We start from the raw sequence: 21,299 nt of genomic DNA, 5'->3' as shown, positions 1-21,299 counted from the left end.
ACCACAGTGTCCACTGCCTAATGGTGTTTGAAGAATGTTTGCTGTTGAAATATTCTATGCTACAAATTGACAAAACAGAGCACAACACCTACGAAATAAACTCGTTATGAATGTGTGGTTTAACTCCTCAGTTACATAAAATAAGCTTAACTAAACAGGGATAAAACCACATAGGAAATATTTCTATGGCAATCTAAAGAGGACATTAGGGCACTCAGAAAAATGAGAACTGTATAGCTCTAGAATTTTGTCTTAGTGTACATTAAAATGTCATGTTTTCATAATGACATAATAAGGCTAACCCAGTGTTCTGAACAGGATAGGTTTTTGATTTATAATTTTAAACAATGTGGAGGGGCAGAAGAAAAGCACACAGAGGAGAAGAGAAGAGAAGGAGAGAATGGGCCTTAGAAAGCCAGGCAAGGTCTGAAGCGAGGGAAAAGAGGAGGATGCTCCGGGAAGATGTGTGTCTCTGTCTGCTTTCCACGTGGAGAAGGTGCCGCCTGCCACAGCAGAGCAGACAAGCCAGGGAAAACGAGTGAGTAATGCAAGGACACGGTTCGAAGGTATCGAGTGTTTAGGTCAGACGCTGAGTGGCAGAACTTTCCCGGAAAAGCAAGCTTAGGTGGGCGGAAGGCAGAGGAAGGAACGGGTGTTGGCAATTTGCCTTATGGAAGAGGAACTAGAGGGCTCAATGTGGCAGCCCGTCCGTAGAAAGGAAATGCCTGGTGGCCCTTTTCAGACCACTGCTGCCTGAGATGCATTTTCAGGATCATTTTTCTTTCAAAGAAACGCTGTGTATGACCTTGGGCAAATCACTTAACGTCCTTGCAATTACTCATCCATAAAACGATCTTTATGGTTTTATACTATTTACGCTAATATTTAACGGTTCTATGCTACCATATAGCTTATATTCTGAGAATCACTTCTCTGGTGAGGACACTGATGAGATGATCCTGGACACGTGTACATGTGGGTGGACATCCCACACCCTCAAGTCCTCAGCAGAAACCACCATGCACGGCAACGTCACATCACGGACATCCAGCTTCCATCAGACTCTTAACGTATTTCTATCCTATTCATTACCAGCACGGCAAACGTCTAATGTGTAAAATGTCAGAAATTTAAACAGCAAGTGATTGTTCTAGTGGGAGAAAAAACAAGCAGCAGTATACATGACGGAGATCGTGAGGAAGAAATATTTACAACATATTTAGAAGTCGGCTCTGTAACACCATTCCCCGGCATCAGATACTGGAATCCTGACTAGGAATCACCGAACAAGGTTTAGGATAATGTATAAGGCACGCCTTATTAACTCTTGGACATCTCATTTCTTGGTCATAAATCCTATTAACTTGTATTACCAACTGCCATAAAACTTGCAGATAAAAGATAATTTATGCTCAGTGTACAGAAGCTAATGTTTCTGTACTCCCGAGAAGCACAGGACCAGAAAATGAGAAAGTATGTATGAGAAACCCGGAACCATCCACACTGCATGGTTAGCATGACAAAGATGGCCGGGAGCACCCAACTGTCTTCATAAGGAATATAGTCTCGCTAGTAATTGGTATCAGTGGTGTTTCATGTAGAAAATGTCTCTCACTGATTTCATAAAACCTTCTGCTCGTAAAAGGTCGTGATGCCTTATTAAGAAGATATTTTTGGAAGTAAAAGAGGAACGCTTACTTTTAAGGGAGGAGCCATTATGCATTCTATTTTTAATTTTCTATTTAAAAACTGGCAGACTGAACATTCCTTCAAAGTAAATGCTCCCTACTGAGGCTTTCACTCATGATGACACTTTGACCCACAGCAAGTGAGGTATGTCAAAACCTAATATAAAAGACATTATATGTTTAAAAATCAACCAGCTAAAAAATTTCAAACATTTGCCCATATATATAAATATCTACATAAAGATCTGGAACTACACTATTGTCTCCTTGTTTTAAAATTCAATTTGTAGTAAGCAAAATGAGTCAGAGAAAGGGGACTCAAAAGAGAATGCAGACCAAAGACTTCAGGCTGGACCAACCCCGACAACCCTAAGGCAACTGCTCCTGGACACACAGGTCAGCCCCTAAAAACCATGAATGAAGGATGCTTACTTATTTATATAACTGTCTCGAGAGTCTCACACGTAGATTATTACAGAAATGCTAAGACGATTTGAGGGTTGGGGTGGCTTTTTAATAAAGATCAAAAAAGGCATGTTTTAGTCCCATGGTCTAGGGCTATCCTAGCCACTTAACAGACACAGATGAGGGGCACCTGGGGGGCTCAGTCAGTTAAGCGTCTGACTTAGGCTCAGGGAATGATCTCAAGGTTCATGAGTTCAAGCCCCACATCGGACTCTGTGCTGACAGCTCAGAGCCTGGAGCCTGCTTCAGATTCTGTGTCCCATTCTCTCTCTCTCTCTGCCCTTCCCCCACCCACACTCAGTCACTCTCTCTCAAAAACAGACATTAAAAAAAACCACACAGATGAGTTCTCTTAGCCTAGCACAGCACCAAAACAAGTATCAAAAAAAAAAAAAAAAAAAAACAATAGTTCCCATGTCTCATGTCTCCTATTATCTTCAATGTCAGACAATCTATAGTTATAGAATCAATTCTAGAAAACACTGCTCTGAAAAATAATACTCATAATAATTAACACTTACATTGAATTTTTACCATTTTTGATGTATTTTAGCAAAGCTCAAAGGTAATCTTCTTAAATGACAAAAATTCTTGTTGTATGTAGATTTTGTCATACTTGAAGAAAATTCAGTTATTTTTAATTTAGGGGTACAAGGTGGGATATACCCTTAAAGTGTACCTCAAATTTATCTATTGAAAATAATGTTGTGGATAATACATACACACACACACACACACACACACACACACACACACACAGCCATATATACACACATCAACTGGCCACTCAGTAAAACACTGTTTATGGATAATCACCAGCCTATGAACTGTACCTTGTTGTAAGAGTTCACTATTTGTTGGGGTGCCTGGGTGGCTCAGTCGGTTAAGCATCCGACTTTGGCTCAGGTCACGATCTCATAGTTCTTGAGTTTGAGCCCCACGATGGACTCTGTGCTGACAGCTCAGAGCCCAGAGCCTGGTTCAATTCTGTTTCTCTCTCTCTCTCTGCCCCTGCCCCCCAACCCCACTGCTCACGCTCTCTCACTCTCTCTCTCTCAAAAATAGGTAAACATTAAAAAAGAAAGTTTTTAAAAAGAGCTCGCTATTTGCATGTTAGTCCACTAGCCCCAAGAAAGAAGAAATGTAATGTAGTAGAAAGCATAGAGTCCTATCTGTCCTGCTTTCCTTGTGGTATTGTTATGAAGCTCAAATTAGATGCTTCTTGTAAAAGCCCCAAAGTTAACTTCCTTTTCAAAAACAGCTATTTGTTGACTTTCAATTAAAAAAATACATTAAAAAAATTTTAACCATTCTTTATTTGGCACTGAAGCATACTGGATTGATTTTCTTGGGCCCTAGTTCCACAATATTTGAAAACAGTTTCAATTTCAAGTTATGAGGTTTCTTCTGTCCATCGTGATGATGATTATGATCAATCCTGTTAACGAACAGTAACTGTAGACATCGTTTAATTTTTTTTAATGTTTATTTATTTTTGAGACAGAGAGAGACAGAGCATGAACAGGGGAGGGTCAGAGAAAGAGGGAGACACAGAATCCGAAGCAGGCTCCAGGCTCTGAGCTGTCAGCACAGAGCCCGACGTGGGGCTCAAACTCACAGACTGTGAGATCATGACCTGAGCTGAAGTTGGTTAAGTAACCGACGGAGCCACCGAGGCGCCCCGAGTTTTTAAATTTTTTTTAAATGTTTATTTAGTTTTGAAAGAGAGAGAGAGAAAGAGACAGAGCTCAAGTCAGGGAGGGATCATGGATACAATATATATACAATATATACAATACAACATAAGATTGTTCATATCCTAAACCCTCAAACACACTCATTTTGACTTTTGCATTTATATCACTAAATTGTCTTAGTGGTCTCTTCCTAAAAGCAACTGAAAAGTAGGAACCTAGTATGTGTCTCTGGGAAGATTTCTCTGGAACTGAGTGCCAAACAGGAGCAAAGCCAGGACTGGTAAAGCAAGAGGCGAAGTCTATGCTAAATACTGTCACCCCTCTACATGACAGGGGGTGTGATCATGCAGAGCTTTGTGCCCCACACTATGTAATAATTACTTTCTTAGGAGAAGCAAATGAGACACAATTACAATGACCAGAAAGAGAATCCAGAAGGCATTGTTTTGGGGCACGTAGGCTATACAGGTACACTTGCAATGATAATTATGTTTGGAGAACTGAGGATTCTGTTTTCATTTTATTTTATTTTTTTAATGTTTATTTATTTTTGAGAGAAAGAGTGAGAGAGACAGAGCAAAAGTGAGGAAGGGGCAGAGAGAGAGAGGGAAACACAGGATCCAAAGCAGGCTCCAGGCTCTGAGCTGTCAGCACAGAGCTTGATGTGGGGCTTGAACTTACAGACCGTGAGATCATGACCTGAGCCACAGCTGGACATTCAACTGACTGAGCCACCCAGGTGCCCCAGGAGGATTCTGTTTTAACAACTAATCAAAGTTTAACATATCGTATAAATGAGAAAAAAATTATACTCCTAGAAATGATCTAAGGTCATGATTCCAGACTTTTCATCCCCAACTTCAGTTGCTGGCGGTTTGAGAGAGACCATGCTCTGTGCTCACAAAGCGATTCCTTTCCCTGACCACCGCCTTCCTTTCCCAGAAGGCCTTGCAGTGGGCTGGGGAGTGTCACTGTATTCCCACCAAAGGTGATATAAACATGGCCAGGCCTGGCCTTTAAAAACATGCAGTGCCACTTTCTAGCAATCTTTTCCTCCAGATGCTGCAATTTCTTCCAGTTGGCTTAGATATAAAATGGAGGAAGCCGCCGAAACCAGACCAGATACTCCACTGATGAGAAAAAAAACTTTAAAAACTCAATCTCAGTTAAACCTCTGAGATTGGGAGTTTATTCCTGCAACACAGGCAGGGTAAGACCTGTCTTACAGAGACACTATGATAAATTAGCATCCTGACCAACTTAAAGCAATAAAAAGTGCTAGAAAAAAATTAAAAAGAATCTTTTAAAATGCATCAAACATCTGTGTTTTTTTTCTTTTGTTTTAAGAATACTCAGAAGCCAAAAACTAAGGTTGGACTGAACACCACATCTAACTTTCACCTCTGAAATACTTGGTGTTTACCAAAGCAGATGAACTTGAGCTTTGGTTTCCAAGACATCCAAGTACAGAAAGTCATCAGGAGACAAAGCCCAAGGCTTCTCCAAGGTGTGAGTGCAGGAGAGTGCACCAGATAAGGCAGAGACTCTCAGTGTAAGATGAATATAAATAACACTTCCACTGGACGGCCAGGAAAACCCTGACCAAACCCAGGCACCCTGTAGCTGAGAAGAGGGAGCAAGTCTCCCGTGAGCACCTGTAACCGGAAGTCAAACTCGCAACATACTGCCTTCAGAATTCACACCACCTAGATGGTCAAAAAGTCTCCAGCAAGATGTCCTGAGTTGTTAATGCCTGTGAATAACTGGGTTGGGAGTCTGCTCTAAACTCCCCCTTGGACTCACTTTTAACTCACACTTCAAACAATTCCCACAGGAAAGTTCCCAGAAATATAAGGTCATCGCCAAAATTCACAACACACAGAAGGAATCGAGTTGACAAAATATAGAAGCAAAAATGAATACAAAAGACAGCGGGCTTACAAAGAACTACAGGTACTAGAATTATTCTTGACCATAAAATAAGTATGACAATTATGTTTTAAGAAAGAATCTTGAAACACTGACGAGAGGACAGGCATACAAGAAAGAAGAATCATGGCAGGAATTTTAAACACCGTGGATGGTTTTAGCAGCAAAACAGACATGGCTGAAGCAGAAGGGTGATGTGGAACACAGGTGATGAGCTTCCGAGTGAAGCCCAGAGAGGTTACGGCATAGAAAATATGAAAGAGAAGTGCTGAGATGGACATGATACAATTAGAGCATCTTAGGTAGAGTTAAGCAGAGTTACAGAGGAAGGGAGAAGGAGAATAGGGCAGAGACAATATTGAAAAAATAATGGCTGAGAGTTTCCCAAACGGATGACAGACAGCATCTGCAGAGGGCGGAAATCCAAGGAATCTCAAGCTGAACGCATTTTAGGAAGTCCAAAATCATACACATTCCAGTGATAGTAGGGAATACCAGAAACACTGAAAAGCTCTTAAGAGCAAAAGTCATTTTTCAGATATGATTTTTTTCTACCAGTTAATCTTCCAATTTTATTTTTTAACTTGCTTTTTAATTTTAGTACAGCGTCAACTAACTTGTAATCTATTAACTAGAATATCTACATACAGCCAAGTTACGGTTGTCTACTTTAGCCATCAAATCATCAATATAGTATATATAATGTAATAAAGCTCAATGATTCACAATGGTAGAAACTTTAACCCTTCAGAAACTGTTAGGAAATTATAGGTATTTAACAAATACACAATTAGAAATCTAAGAGGCATATCTGCTCACATCATACCACTAAGTGAAATCTATTAATGACTTCCCATAACCTCTAGCGAAAAAGTCCACACTCCACTGTGTAGAATTCAAGGCTCTTCACAATCAAAGTAGTTTTTAGTCTTATCTTCTAGCATCTTCCACACTGCTGTACAGAATTACCTGCAGATCCTACAATGTACCTTATGCCTCCACCTTTCTTTAGTGGCTCCTTTCTGCCTTAAATGACTTTCTCATCATCTCCCATAGCAAACATCCACTCATCCTGGAGGATTCTGCTGCACTGTAACCTCAAGAGAATGTATGTTCCACGAAAACAAGGGATTTTTGTCTCTTTAGTTGGCTTCTGTATCCCTGGTAAGTGCCTGGCACATAGCAGGTACCCAATAAGTATTTGTTGAGTTAACGGAGTGAATAAAATGTGAGTGCCCCTGGGTGGACTTCCCTTACTGCACGTATGAACAAATTATATAATCTTTCATCTTCGTGCTTTACATCTTATGTTTTTATTAATGACTTCTTCACTGGACATGTGCTAGAGAGCAAAGATCATGTCAGTATTTTCTTTGACTCCTCAACTGCCTAGCACTGCAATAAACAGGCACTCCAGGGGCGCCTGGGTGGCTCCGTCGGTTGAGCGTCTGACTTCAGCTCAGGTCATGATCTCACAGTTTATGGGTTCGAGCCCCGCATCAGGCTCTGTGCTGACAGCTCAGAGCCCAGAGCCTGCTTCAGATTCTGTGTCTCCCTCTCTCTCTCTCTGCCCCTCCCCTGCTTGTGCTCTGTCTCTGTCTGTCTCTCGAAAATAAATAAATGTTAAGAAAAGATTAAAAAAAAAGAGCAGGCACTTCATAAACTGTTTGTTGACTAAATCCATGGAGAGTATGGAGTTTGAAAACTGAATTCTTCAGCTCCCTTTCCACACCTCTTAGGAAGTTTTCCAGAAAACAACAAAGCTAGGCAATACAAAGAGCCAGAAAAAAAAAATGCAAAGCTGGCTGAACAGCAGGGAGTGTGCCTGATACCCACTATATTAACCAAACAACAATTTCTAGGTAACAGCATGCTGCAGAGGGAGACTGGCAGATGGGGCAGGAGCAACGCTGTAAGCAGCACATGACAGTGAGAGGCAAGGAAGAACAGCTGTCCACTCTTTTAAAAACGTTACCAAACGATTACTTTTCTAGAGGAGCCCACTGATCAACCTTATAAAACTGGTTTATTTAATAAGGATTCTGTTCTCAGCACTGGATCGATAGAAAATTTCCATGATATTCATCAGGGGAAGTGAATGACATTGATCATTAGAAATGTATTCTGAAGCAGTGAAATTAATAAGCAGGCAACTTATGAAGAGTAAAAGCTAAAAAAATTTTTTTTTAGTGCTTAACAAAATCAAATCCAGTTTCCAGTTATAACGACAGCACTGAAAATATATGAGAATTCCGTTTGAAATATTTGCCAAGCTTTGGGCTTCCTCTGTTGAGATGTTTCTCAAGTGGCATTCACATTCAGCTGCTCAAAATGTAAAAGAGCTAAATTTAATTCTTAGTCAATTTAATTAAAAGTTATGCGATTTTTTTTTTCGGGGCATGATAAAATGAAGCAAACATGGTCAACTTCCCTCAGGTGTCAAATTCAAAGACACACGCTAGGCTCATGTTTCGTTCTAGTCTACTCAAATGTTAGAAGTTTTATGGAAGCAATGTGCTGACATTATACTTATTCTTCACTTACTGGTTGGAGCAGGTAGATGAGAGATTCCTCTTGGATTATTATAATCGGCACAGGAGTGATGCAAGTAACTTGGAACAGGGTGCTCACAGATGCCATGATCTGGTCAAAACGCCCACCGAGACCTCCCAAGGTCACAATTACATCTACCTAAGCAAGGCGAAGCAAAAGGGAGAGTCACGTATTTAAAGAGTTTTCAATAACTGAATAGTATCTAATAACTAAAAAGAGCTCTCAATCAACTCTATTTTACTTGATAAGCCATAGAGAGATAGTAGATATCATTTCTGTTGTTCAGATGAAGGATTAAAGCTACTTGTGTATAGTCACATAATCGGTGGGTGGCGGTCCCATTTTGAGACCAACTCTTTTTAGCTTTTTCCCATCTGCCTGTTCACCCGAAAAACTAGGCAGTCCTTTCTTTACAACTCTGTTCACGTGTTTCTTCCATGTGGAATCTTCTCTGGTTTCACAATTGATGGAATCCCGTCGTGAACCTGTGGCGTCTTCCCTGGTAACACACGGCTCGTGACAGACACCACACCTGTTTCACAGGTTTGTCACACCGTTAGAATCCAAGTGTCTTGAGGATGGGTATCATCTTTTCACTGAACCTAGCAATGTTGCCCAAACTCTCAGTACTTCATTTTTACGCTCACATGGAAAAGTTGGATGGTGTTTGCCACCTGGTAAGGTTGCTGTGGGGTTTGATGAAGTAATTAAAAGAATTAAGTGTAAAGCATCTAGAACCTGTTCGTGATATAGCGATTGCTTAAAAAATATTAGCTACTGGGGTGCCCGGGTGGCTCAGTCTGTTGAGTGTCCTACTCTTGATTTCGGCTCAGGTCAGAATCTCATGGTTTGTGGGATTGAGCCTCGTGTCAGTGCAGAGCCTGCTTGGGACTATCGCTCTGCTCAGCTCTTCTTTCTCACAAAAATAAACAAACAAACAAACAAACAAGCAAATGAACAAACTTTTTTTTTTTAATTTTTTTTTTCAACGTTTTTATTTATTTTTGGGACAGAGAGAGACAGAGCATGAACGGGGGAGGGGCAGAGAGAGAGGGAGACACAGAATCGGAAACAGGCTCCAGGCTCCGAGCCATCAGCCCAGAGCCTGACGCGGGGCTCGAACTCACGGTCCGCGAGATCGTGACCTGGCTGAAGCCGGACGCTTAACCGACTGCGCCACCCAGGCGCCCCCAAACTTTAAAAATAAATAAAAATATTAGCTACTCTTCTATTGCCTTTATCATTTTTGGTACTATTACAGTTATATTAACATTTTTGTGATTGTTACCTGTAGTTTGATGTTATTTTTTCACTTAATGTTTTCAAGATAGCATTTCCTGTAACTAAAGTGTAATTCATTTAAATGGTCCCCTTTTGTTGAAAATATATTTCCAGGATATTTGTATATAAAATTACCGTGCTGCTTTCCTTCTATGTAAGACTAAAGGTGAAAACGGGCTGCAAGGAATGAGAGGGGTGGAGTAACCTTCTCCTGCACAGAGCAGGTACCAAAAGGCTCCCGGAGAACAGAGCTGGAGGCGCCGTCTCTTCCCTTGACCCTACTTGCCTTCTTGCGATCATCCTAACCTTATAATGCAACAACATAGTCAAAGTTGGCACATTCATCATGGAAGAGGAAGTATTAAAGAACTTAATTAAAATATCGTAAGAAAACCTTACAAGCAATAAAAACTGACTGTAATAATCACTCTATCTGGAATAAAACAGAAATCGTTGAAAACTAGGGAGTATTGGGGGGCACTGGGATGGCTCAGTCAATTTAAGCGTCTGACTTCAGCTTGGGTCATGATCTCACAGTTCGTGGGTTTGAGCCCTGAGTTGGGTTCTGTGCTGACAGCTCAGAGTATGGAGCCTGCTTTGGTTTCTGTGTTTCCCTCTCTCTCTGCCCCTCCCCTGCTCGTGCTCTCTCTCATTCTCAAAAACAAATAAACATTAAAAAAAATTTTTTTTAATTAAAAATATTGGGAGTATCGGTTTTCAGGTTTTTACAATAGTTCATGAGAAGAAGGCTTAAATAACATTTTGTCAGAGGGACGTCATGATTTTATTTTTATTTGTTTATTTTAAAATTGATTTACTTTGAGAAAGAGCACATATGAGTGAGAGAAGGGGGAGAGAGACACAGAGAGAGAAAACTCCCCAAGCAGGTTCTGCGCGGTCAGTGCAGAGCCAGAAGTGGGGCTCGAACTCACAAACCTGAGATCATGACCTGAGGCAAAATCAAGAGTTGGACACTCAACCAACTGGGCCACCCAGGTGCCCCAAGACACCATGATTTTAAAAGAATAGTATGTTAACCAAACACCAATATGACCTGTATGGTTCTTAGAGGAACAATAAGTGGTCTAAAGTCCACGAAGCCAAAGGCTGTGTCCTCTGGTTCCAATGTGACAGCCCGGGTAACAATGCCTAACACAAGACAGCAAAGTGTTTGATGAATAAGTAAGTGGAGACACTGTAAGAAAGGACACATCCACGTAAGAAAGAAACAGATTCACTGCCATACTGTGAGAACATGTAAATCAGAATGCGGTCCCACAAAAGCACAAAAGGAAAATTACATACAAGAGCCAAGACATTTGAAATGAATTTTCTATTTCTGACTTTACCGGAGTGTAGGAAGAACGGGAATTTTTACTTTAGATCAGGTGGCTTCATGCTCAAGTCAGCATATTTTAAGACAAGCGTACCACCCATGTGTAGGACCTAATAACTAGTTTTGGAGATCTTTCAAGAACTCAAAGAATTAGAGTTGGGGTCCAGGAAGACCACGGATCCTGGGAAACATGCATTACTCTGAATACAAAGGCAAAGATAGGGACATGCGCTCACCTTCAGAGGCAGGGGGTCACTGGTAAGCAACCAGGCATAGACCTGCCAAGGAGACAGCTTCTGTTTAGAGTATCGAGTCAGGTCAATGGCTTCTAATTGTAACCAGGAGGCCTTCCTAGTACTTACATACTTAGTAAGACCAGTGAAGAAAGGCCCAGAAATCACATATGACCTCAAGAAACTAAAGAGAATTTGTTTGAAACTGAAGAAAAAGACATGAAAAGGAGTTACATGTGAAATATAGACAAAGCACTAAGGCTCCAGTGAAAAGCACATGGCATATTCCTATGCACATAATCCTAAATTCACATCAGAAGCAAGGCCTGGTGAGAGTTTATTCACTATGCAGATTCTGGAATCCCGTTTTTAGGTTCTCAATTTTTCATTACCATACTCTAAGCCTTGAGGGATCCCACAACCTTTAAGGCTGAAATTTAATCCCCATCTTCTACACTGGGGTATCATGATGAGTAAGCAGTATCTGTAGATCAGTGATTGAATTTTTCAGAATAAAGAAGCCGCAAGATTACTTCTCATCACTACGCATTCTCCCTACAGGAAGTATTTAGCAAGACTGATTAAAAACATTAGAGGTTCAATGCAGGCTGCAGGCTGCAGGCTGGGTGGGGGAGGGTTCTGGCTCTGGCTGTAAGTAGGGCATCTGATATTCACAGAGACAGGAGGGAGACAGACACCAGCCCTGCACGCTTACCTAGGTTTTAAGCGGCCAGACTTCTGTCTTTAGGACTACAATGCCACTGGGAAAGCATTCAATCTGAAATGGACTGTTTACAGACTGCCAGGGTGCCTTTTCTCTGTGGATCCAAAGCCTTGTGTTTATTTCTAGTATCACCCAGTGTGTTGTAAATTTTTAAAACTTTTGATTTCCTGAGGTCTCCACCTTCTTACTAGACAGGCTGTGAGACCTGGCCCCGGCAACCAGGTGCACAGAGTGATAAAGGCTGGTCCCTGTCACAAGTTCCCCCTGCTTGCCCTCCCGTGACGGTGACCTAGTGACATTCGAACACGCCAATGAAACTGACTCACTCTTTTGCTTGTGTACCCAACCCCGACCCCCTAGTAAGCCACTTCCTATGGACCCTCGCTCTATCCTCTGGCTCCTGGACCTGTTTGATTGAGCCTGCTCACTCGGCACTCCTCCCATGTGGCCCCCTGCATGGCACGCCCCTTCCTCTCCAGGGCCTGTAAGTATAATAATCTTTCAATTCCACATGCTTCTCTGCGTCTGGATCAGATGGATCATCAACACTCCAGACTTCAGTAACGTAATTATCCTTTACAACACACCCAGTGCACTTGATTATAACTGTTGATATACTGCAGTAGCTCTCCTCCTAGAGGAGGCTCATGTATCCCAGATGCCAGCCGCAGTGTTTGCAACAGAGTAGACAACAAGTAATTACTGAGCTTCCCTTAAGCATATAAAGGCTTTGGGAAAAACTGAATAAATAACCAGAGAGGCAAAAAGCTAATGAGGCTAAGTTAACATCATCTAACTCCTATAAAATAGTACTTTCTTACTTAGCAAGTGTTCAAATAGTCCTCAGCTTTTGAAAAGAGTTAACTTATTTCGTATTTGCTACTACTTCTGGTAATATTTACTCATCATCTACCACGTGTTAGGTACCATAATAAACATTCAGGACATTATCAGTAAAGGAGACAAAAACCCCTGCCTTCATGGAGTTCACATTCAGGTGGAGGATAATATGCAATTGACTGACATACATAGTCTGTCTATTAGTTAGGATGTGAAATGGTGGTAAGTGCTAAAATTGGAGAGTAACAGAGCAGGAGAAAGGAGACCAAAAATGACAGGTTGGGAGGATGCTTCGTCTTTAAGTAGGAGCTAGAGCAGACTGTGTTGCACAAGTGGTAAGAGTAGCACAAAGACCCAAAAGAGAAGAGGGAGGTGGCCGTGTGCATGGATACCTGGGGCAGGATTCTCCAGACAGCAGGCTTTACTAAGGCCATGAAGCAGCAACGTGGCCCCAGGCATTTTCAAAGACTATCAGAGGGCTAGCTGCTAAAATTAAATGAGAAATTAGGAGAAATCAGAGTAAAACGTAAGTGTCAGATTCGCAGAGACTCGTTAAGACATTCTTAAGCCCCTGATGCTTACTGGCATAAAGGGGGAGCTATTTTGCGCAGAGGAATGACATGATCCATGTATTCCCAAAGTCAGTATGTATCCAGAATTTCTCCTCTTCTCAACGCTTACAACCTCATCACAAGTACGGCTCAAGCCACCAAAATCGTCAGAGGGGGTAAGCCACCATTAGACGGCCCTGGAAATACTACAAGCCTCCAACGCCAGGTTATCACATTCTTCTGCTCAAAATCCTCCAATGGTTTTACAGTATTTTCCATTAGGATCTATAAAGCCCTGCCCTATCTGAGATCCAGCTGTCTCTCTGATCTTACCCTCTTCTTCTCTTCCCTTCTTCCTCTCTTCTCCAGCCTACTTCTTTCCTGTTTCTGGAGTACACCAGAGTCGCTATTACTCCAAGGACTTTGCATTTGTAGTGTTTTTTTTCCTAGAATGCATTAGCCCCAGATACTCACTCGGCTAACTCATTTACTTTCTTCCCTAGCTATCCTTTTAAAAATTCCCCACCCCCATGCCAGCGGTCCGTATCCCCATTTCCTGACTTACATTTTCTCCTTGGCAGCTCTTATTATCCAATACCATGGTAAATATCTTACTAATTTAGCCTGTCCTATTATTTGTCACGCCAAGAGGACTAAAAGCAACATGACGGCAGAGATTTTCTATCTCTGCCACTCAGAATGAAGCATGGCACGTAAGAGGTGTCCAGTAAATATTTTTTGAATACATGGAGGACTGAAACAGGATGGACGGAGAGTAAAAGAGCATGACCAATGAACGGATCAGAGTGCTGGTGGAGTCGAAGAATTGCTGGAGTCCGGGAACAAGAAAGGCAGTCGAAGGGACAAAATAGAGATGAGGGAGGGTTTATAAAAATTTGGAATCAACAAAGTGTAGGTATTGTCATAGTTAAAAAAAATAAATAAGTCAGACGGGATACATTTAAGGAAACAAGAGGTCTGTGTACTGGAAGTTTCATTCAAGTATATATGGAATTTACCATGAATTGAGACAATACTGTTGGAAAAAATATTGGTGACCTAGATGTTAACTTGATCAAGACATGATGGGAAATGACCAGGACTGCCACGAGGACCACAGCAGTGAGTAATGAGGGTGATAAAATCTGATGCCATGAGGTTGAGAACTAGAGTTTTTAGGGCAAAAGAGGAATGGAATACAACAAGCACTGTCCAACGTCGATATAAGGGGAGACACGCGGACAGCTCTAAATGCTCTCACAGCTACATTTTTAAGAGTTTTTTTAAAAAAGAGGTAAAATTAATTTTAAAATAGATTTTAATGCAATATATCTAAAATATCATTATAAAATGAAATCTGTGTTAAAAACACTGAGGGGGCACTTGGGTAGCTCAGTCAACTGAGTGTCCACCTTCGGCTCAGGTCATGATCTCACCGTTTGTGAGTCCAAGCCCCGTATCAGGCTCACTGCTGTCAGCAGCCCAAAGCCCGCTTCAGATCTTCTGTCCCTCTGTCTCTGCCCCTCCCCTGCTCTCTCAAAAATAAACAAAACATTAAAAAAAACACTGTGTTAGGAAAACTGATCAATGCAGGAGAATAAAACTGAACCCCTATCTTATACCTCTCACAAAAATTAACTCAAAATAAAGTGAAGACTTAAACGTAAGACTTGAAACTATAAAATCCCTAGAAGAAAACATAGGAAAAAAGACCCTTGATGTTGGTCTTGTCAACTGTTTTTTAGATAGGACACTAAAAGACCAAGCAAAAAAAGCAAAAATAAGTGGGGTTACATCAAACTAAAAAGCTTCTGCAGAGCAAAATAAACAATCCACAAGAGGAAAAGGCAACATAAAGAAGAAAATATTTGCAATTCATTTTATCTGATGAGAAATTAAGATCCAAAATATATAAGGAACTCGTAACTCAATAACAAAAAAACCCCAAAAAACCTGATTAAAAACTGGGCAGAGGAACTGACTAGCCATATTCTAAAGACATACACACGGCCAACAGGTACATGAAAAGATGCCAAACATCACTAATCGTCAGAGAAATGTAAATTAGTTCTCATTATACATCCAAAAAGAATGAAATCAGGATCTTGAAGAGGTATCTGCATTCCTACATTCATTGCAGCATTATTCACAATTGATGAGGTAAAGAAACAACTAAGTATCCAATGAATGAATAAAGACACACACACACACACACACACACACACACACACACACACACACACACAGAATGGAGTATTATTCAGCCACAGAAAAAAGGAAATCCTACCAGTAAGAATTACACGGGTGGACCGTGAAAGCATTATGTTAAATGAAGTAAGTCAGACATAGAAAGACAAATACTACACGATCTCATTCATATGTGGAATCTAAAAAAAGTCAAACTCCTAGAAACAGAGAGTACAGTGATGGTTGCCAGGGGCTGGTGGCGGGGAAATGAAAGATGTTGGTCACAGGGCACAAACTTCCAGTTATCAGATGAGTAAGCTCTGGGGAGCTACTGTACCGCATGGTGACTGAAGTTACCAATATTGTACTATATACTTGAGAGCTGTGAAGAGAATAAGCCTTAAATGTTCTCACCATATGAAAAACTCAAAACAAAATAAGAGGCAATTATGTGGGGTGATGGAGGTGTTAGCCAACTCTACTATGCTAATCATTTTGTACTACACGTGTGTGTCAGAATCATGCTGTACACCTTAAACTTATACATTATTATATGTCAGCTATATCTCAATAAAGCTGGTAAAAATAACAAAATATTTTACATTTTTTTTCCATACTTGGTCTCCAAAATCCTGAATGTATTTCACACTAATAACACATGTCAATTTGAATCAGCTACGTTTCAAGTACTCAAGTGACTAGTGGTTAGAGTTTTGGACAGCACAAATCTAAAAACAGCAAAAAGCAGGGAGGACAGCTACTGCTACTTCCAGAGCCCATTCTAGAAAAAGTAGTGGGAGAAACCAAACAAAAGCACTGCTGTGGCTGCGGAGAATTGCGGTCCTCGGGGAAAAGCCCAGTTTGTGTTGGAGTTAGTTATAAAGACATAGCGAATATAGGAGATTTTAGTGAGGACAGACCATGAATTTCAGAGGGACTAGCAGGCAGGGCATACAGAGTCTAGGGCCAGACATTTAGTTTTGAATATGCCTCCTATTCTCTAACGAATGGCGGCCAGTCTCAGAGGCTGACATGTTTTCGACTGGTTGTGATGTACCAAGGATCCAATAGCTGTAATTCTAAACAAGCACGGTCACAGTCTTATTAGCAAGGGAGAGTGGTGTGAAACAGGGTTGCCTTTGGCCTTTCATATGCAATCATGTCTAGCAAAAGGAACTGTGAAACCCTGGACTACTATATTGGAGATCTGACCATAGTGTGGTATATTCTTTTAAAAGCCAGGAAACCACATACAACTTACGAAACGTCCTTGTGATGTAGTGGCTCATCTATAAAGGTAAAGGGATAGACCAGATTCGTGGAACATATTTTTCAAGATTCCTTTCACTTCCAACAGCCCACATAAGGTTCTCTGGCTTCCACCATAACTGGTTAAACCATAACTGTATCTATTTTGTTTAGAAAATAAATGAACACCTTAGCTTTGCGTGATTTGCCTTAATAGAATCATGACAAGACTGGTTGAGAGGCAGAGAAGAACTAAAAGGAAAAGCAACGTCATTTTCCTTTTATAACTTCAAAACCCTTTCAGTAAATAAACACTATATTTTATCCATTTGTCCTCAAAAAATCTTAGATACACCACACATGAAGTCCATAGCAGAGACAGTGGCTGTCAGCATATTTTAATTACATTCACTTTTCATAAATTGAATTCTAGAGTCGCAAAAATGGACAATTTCTTTACGGCTCTCCCTGATATATAGGGTGTCCTTACAATTTAACACACAAACTGAGACACTGTTGAAAGCAAAAAGGGGACAATATAAGTAATTACACCAAGAATACACTCATAAACCAAGACCACGTCTTGTAAACCAAGACGTGTTTACCCTGTTTGAGAATTACAACTAACATTAGCATAGCCAACTTAACAAAAGTATACACTAGGGACTCAAAAAACATAGACGTGAATATTAAGCTTCTGTTCCCTTTCAAAGATCTGTACTGTACTACAGTTAGGCTTGAATAGAATGATGAGATTCTTTGGTCCAACTGTCTGATACTTTAAAGATGGAAAATCCAACACAGGCCATGAAGGAAAAAGTCGGATAAAGATAGAGCGAAAGCAATAAAGTGACCCAAAAAATCATCAATGCGAAAATGTTTTCATAGGCCTATAAAATAACTCCAGTGATCGATAAAAAGTACAGTGAGACACCAAGGAAATTAAAGACCACAGATCTTATGGTATACGGAGATACTGTACTCACAAACATAGAATATACTTAGCTGAATGGAGGCTCATGAAAATACTACTACAGGGATCCCATTTAAATTTCAACAAGGCTCACTGAGTCATGGTTTAATGTAAGCTTGTTGGAGTCAGAAAGAAATAATGTCGCTTCCAATGGCGAGACCATGAGTTTTCCGTTCACAGATGAGAGGTCTAAGAAAATTCAGGGTAAAGTGTGTGATTCGTGTAAGCACTTTTTAAAGGATGTCTACTTCCACTTTCTAAAAAAAAAAAAAAAAAAAAAAGAATTTGTTTGAACAGAGTATTGTTTCCAATTTTGTCAAATTGCGAATATGCTCTTATTAAGAAATGTCATAAAAATCAGGCACCTGGGTGGCTCAGCCGGTTAAGTGTCCAGCTCTTGATTTCGGCTCAGGTAGTGATCTCACAGTTTGTGGGTTCAAGTCCTGCATCAGGCTCTGCACTGACAGTGTGAAGCCTGTTTGGGATTCTCTCTCTCTCTCTCTCTCTCTCTCTCTCTCTCTCTCTCTCTCTCTGCCCCTCTCCTGCTTACACACACACACACTCTCTCTCAAAATAAATAAATAAACTTAAAAAATGTATTAAAAAAAGGAAATGTCATCAACATGTTTATACAAAACTTGTTTTTGAACATGTCATTTTAGAGAAAAGTTTTTTAAAAAGGGAGGAGAAAAACATAGATTTATATCACTGGAAACTGATCAGTGTATCCAAGCTTGTCTGCATTTGAGGGAAAAACTACGGAGGCAGTGAGAAGGATGCACGTAGTAAGACTCCTGAGCTATAACCCACAATCCCCTGATACAAGTTTCAGCGTAAAAACCCTGGCAGTGCACACACTCATTGACCACGGCGACCTATGCCTTGCTGGAGAGCTCAGCACAGGGGACTCCAACATCTCGTGCAGACTGGAAGGAACTCTTGCTGGTGGAGCTCTTGGACACACTGGCTGTAAGTGAGCAATGGAGGCGCCCAGGAGAGACTGATCCATCCCAGGAAGGGGAAGGGGAAGGGGAAGGGGAAGGGGAAGGGGAAGGGGAAGGGGAAGGGGAAGGGGAAGGGGAAGGGGAAGGGTGTGTGTGTGTGTGTGTACGCACGCGGTCTCCTCCCCTACTAGTTCGTTCTCTGTTGGCTTGTGTGTGTGATTAGTACTTGCACTGTTGTCTACCCTTTGACATCCCAAACCTTCGAGTTTCACCCTTAACCTTCAACACTCAGAATGGAACCCTCCCCTCACTCTGGCTAGCCCCTCATCTGTCTTGCCCAAGGACAGTGGACACTGGAGAAGGTTCACTCCCAACAGGCTCCTCGTGGGTCCCATCAGACTTCAATTACAGCATCACTGACAACATATCAGGATAATCTGCTTAACTAAAATAACTATTCTGAAGGCTGCACAGTATTAGAGTTAGAAACTACACCTCATTTAGTTTGCATTTTTCAACCTGTAATACTTAATAGAAGGGCTGGATATATAGAACAGACTTTGGTTAGCCAAATGGTTACAGTTTTTAAGCTGTAACTCTTTGGCAAACAATTCCAAATCATTATCCAGTACACACCTTGTCTATTTTTATGGCCCCTATTCCTTTCTCAAATTCTTGATGGGGAAAATGACTAAAGAGTTATTGTTCAAAGCATCCTTTAATTGGTTCTATTATTACTGTCACTGTCATCTCTGTCCTTTAATTCAGCTTGCACACAACCACTACTCTATTTTTCTAAATTATCTCATGGCTTTCCGTTCAAAAGTTTTTAATGGATTACCATTACCCATGGATCAAAATTCAGATTCCGTATCTAGAGACTAAAGATTCTCCATGTTGATCACAAGCCATCTTTGTAACTGTAAATGTAATCTGATGATTTCTGTGAACAGTTCTCATCCTTAGAGCTCTTACTGTACACGCGGTGTGAATTTTTTTTTGTTTACACTCAGACTGCCATTAAGAATGCGTGAAGCACTTTAATTTCAGGTACGCTGCTCATGAGAGAGTATAGGACAATGAGTGAGTTCATTCCCAGAATGATGCAATGCATTCTTGGCTGGCCCTAGACAAAGCTTAGAATTTTTGTAGTTCAAACATTTCAAGCCTGGTTTTAGTAATAGTTCTGTCTTCCCTTACAGATCCGTACTGAGTACTAATATTTCCTTGATTAATTGGACTACAGGCTTAAGCCATATCAGGGAGATCCCTGGGGACGAGGCATCTTTTTCATACAAACAAAACAACACTGTGATATAGACAAAAATGTGGAAACGTGTTATTTTTCCTTCCCAAGTAAATACACCAAGGGATGGCAAGAGCTAATTTGTATGTGTTCACATTTCTCTGTATCAGGAAGTAAGCGCCAAGGAGAGTTGGATGGAATAAACAAACACACTGATGGATATTTTACATGATTTTATTCTATTATCTCTGCTGAAAATTAAATTCTTTGAAGAGTCAGGAATATATTCACGAGTAAGTATAATTATAGAAAGTCACAGTTTGTATAAGTAAGTACATGGGTATTATAAATCCAGTGGAGGTAATCATGGTCTCCAAACCTCTCACACTATCAGGATATGAAGATTTTTCTCGGGAAAATGTATTCAAAGGTATTCCTTTTGAGTTATGGGGTCCCGAGAAAGGGAAAAATGAATTTCTTGTGGTTTAGAATAGCCAAAATACCGCACATAGTATCTTCAACATAGTTGATGTTTAGTGTAAAACAAAAAAATCAAAATATCATTTATATCATATTCAGAAACAATTAGCTATTTGCAAGTAGACTTTGAAAGGCTATTACAATTTGCATATTATCAATTTTGTCCAAAGAAGCTAAATGATTGCTTGGTCAATGAATAAAAAATTCCCTTCTGCATTCTTGAGCATCCTATTTGAAATGGATCAGATACTTTTCACTCGGGCTAAGAATTCTCTAACATACATGTTTCCCTACTGAAGATGGATATTTCAAAGAGCACTGAACTGTCATTCTTCCCACTCTGTGGAAACTCGGACGTGAACTTGTACCTACGTCCTGCACTTATTTCCACCTACTGAGAAAGGTGAGAAGAGACAGATAATTGTCCAAACCTTTTTGCAAACAGACTGACTTTGGTCAGAAATGCTTTGTTCTTGGGGCACCTGGGTGGCTCAGTCAGTTAAGCGTCTGACTTCAGCTCAGGTTATGATCTCGTGGTCAGTGAGCTCGAGCCCCGCGTCGGGCTCTGTGCCGACAGCTCAGAGCCTGGAACCTGCTTCAGATGCTGTGTCTCCCTCTCTCTCTGCCCTTCCCTTGCTCACGCTCGGTCTCTCTCTGTGTCTCAAAAATGAATAAACACTTAAAAAAAATTAAAAAAAAAAAGAAATGCTTTGTTCTTAGAAGATGAGTATTTCTGCACTGGCAATCATTTCTTAATAGCAATTATCTTCTTTTGCATCATCAGGATTCTTTTTTACCCAACGATATTTCTTGCTTTGCACTGGCGATAAAAGAAATCTTCGCTGCATATTCTTGTCCAAAGTGATAAATGAAACCCTTGGTTTCCATGTCTGGATGGATTAGATTTAGCTATTTGCAGTACTT

General features: G+C 40.6%; 1 protein-coding gene across 7 annotated transcripts in view; it reads right to left on the bottom strand.

Moving 5' to 3' along the window:
- The window catches only part of TPK1 (thiamin pyrophosphokinase 1), a 352,058-nt gene that overhangs the window by 127,839 nt on the left and 202,920 nt on the right, over nucleotides 1-21,299 (bottom strand). For 5 of the 7 annotated variants that reach the window (XM_086687694.1, XM_086687725.1, XM_086687709.1 and 2 more), the window contains one exon: nucleotides 8,324-8,470. The exons of the other annotated variants lie outside the window; for them this stretch is intronic. In XM_086687694.1, coding sequence (XP_086543820.1) covers nucleotides 8,324-8,470 — 147 coding nt within the window. The remainder of the gene's footprint in view (nucleotides 1-8,323; nucleotides 8,471-21,299) is intronic. 7 annotated transcript variants of the gene reach the window in all.

Source organism: Puma concolor, chromosome A2 (genome assembly GCF_028749965.1).
Source record: "Puma concolor isolate L17-30 chromosome A2, mPumCon1.1.hap2, whole genome shotgun sequence".
NCBI classification, from domain to species: Eukaryota; Metazoa; Chordata; class Mammalia; order Carnivora; family Felidae; genus Puma; species Puma concolor.
The sequence above is the reverse complement of the archived record's forward strand: the minus strand, read 5'-3'. Positions and strand labels throughout refer to the sequence as shown.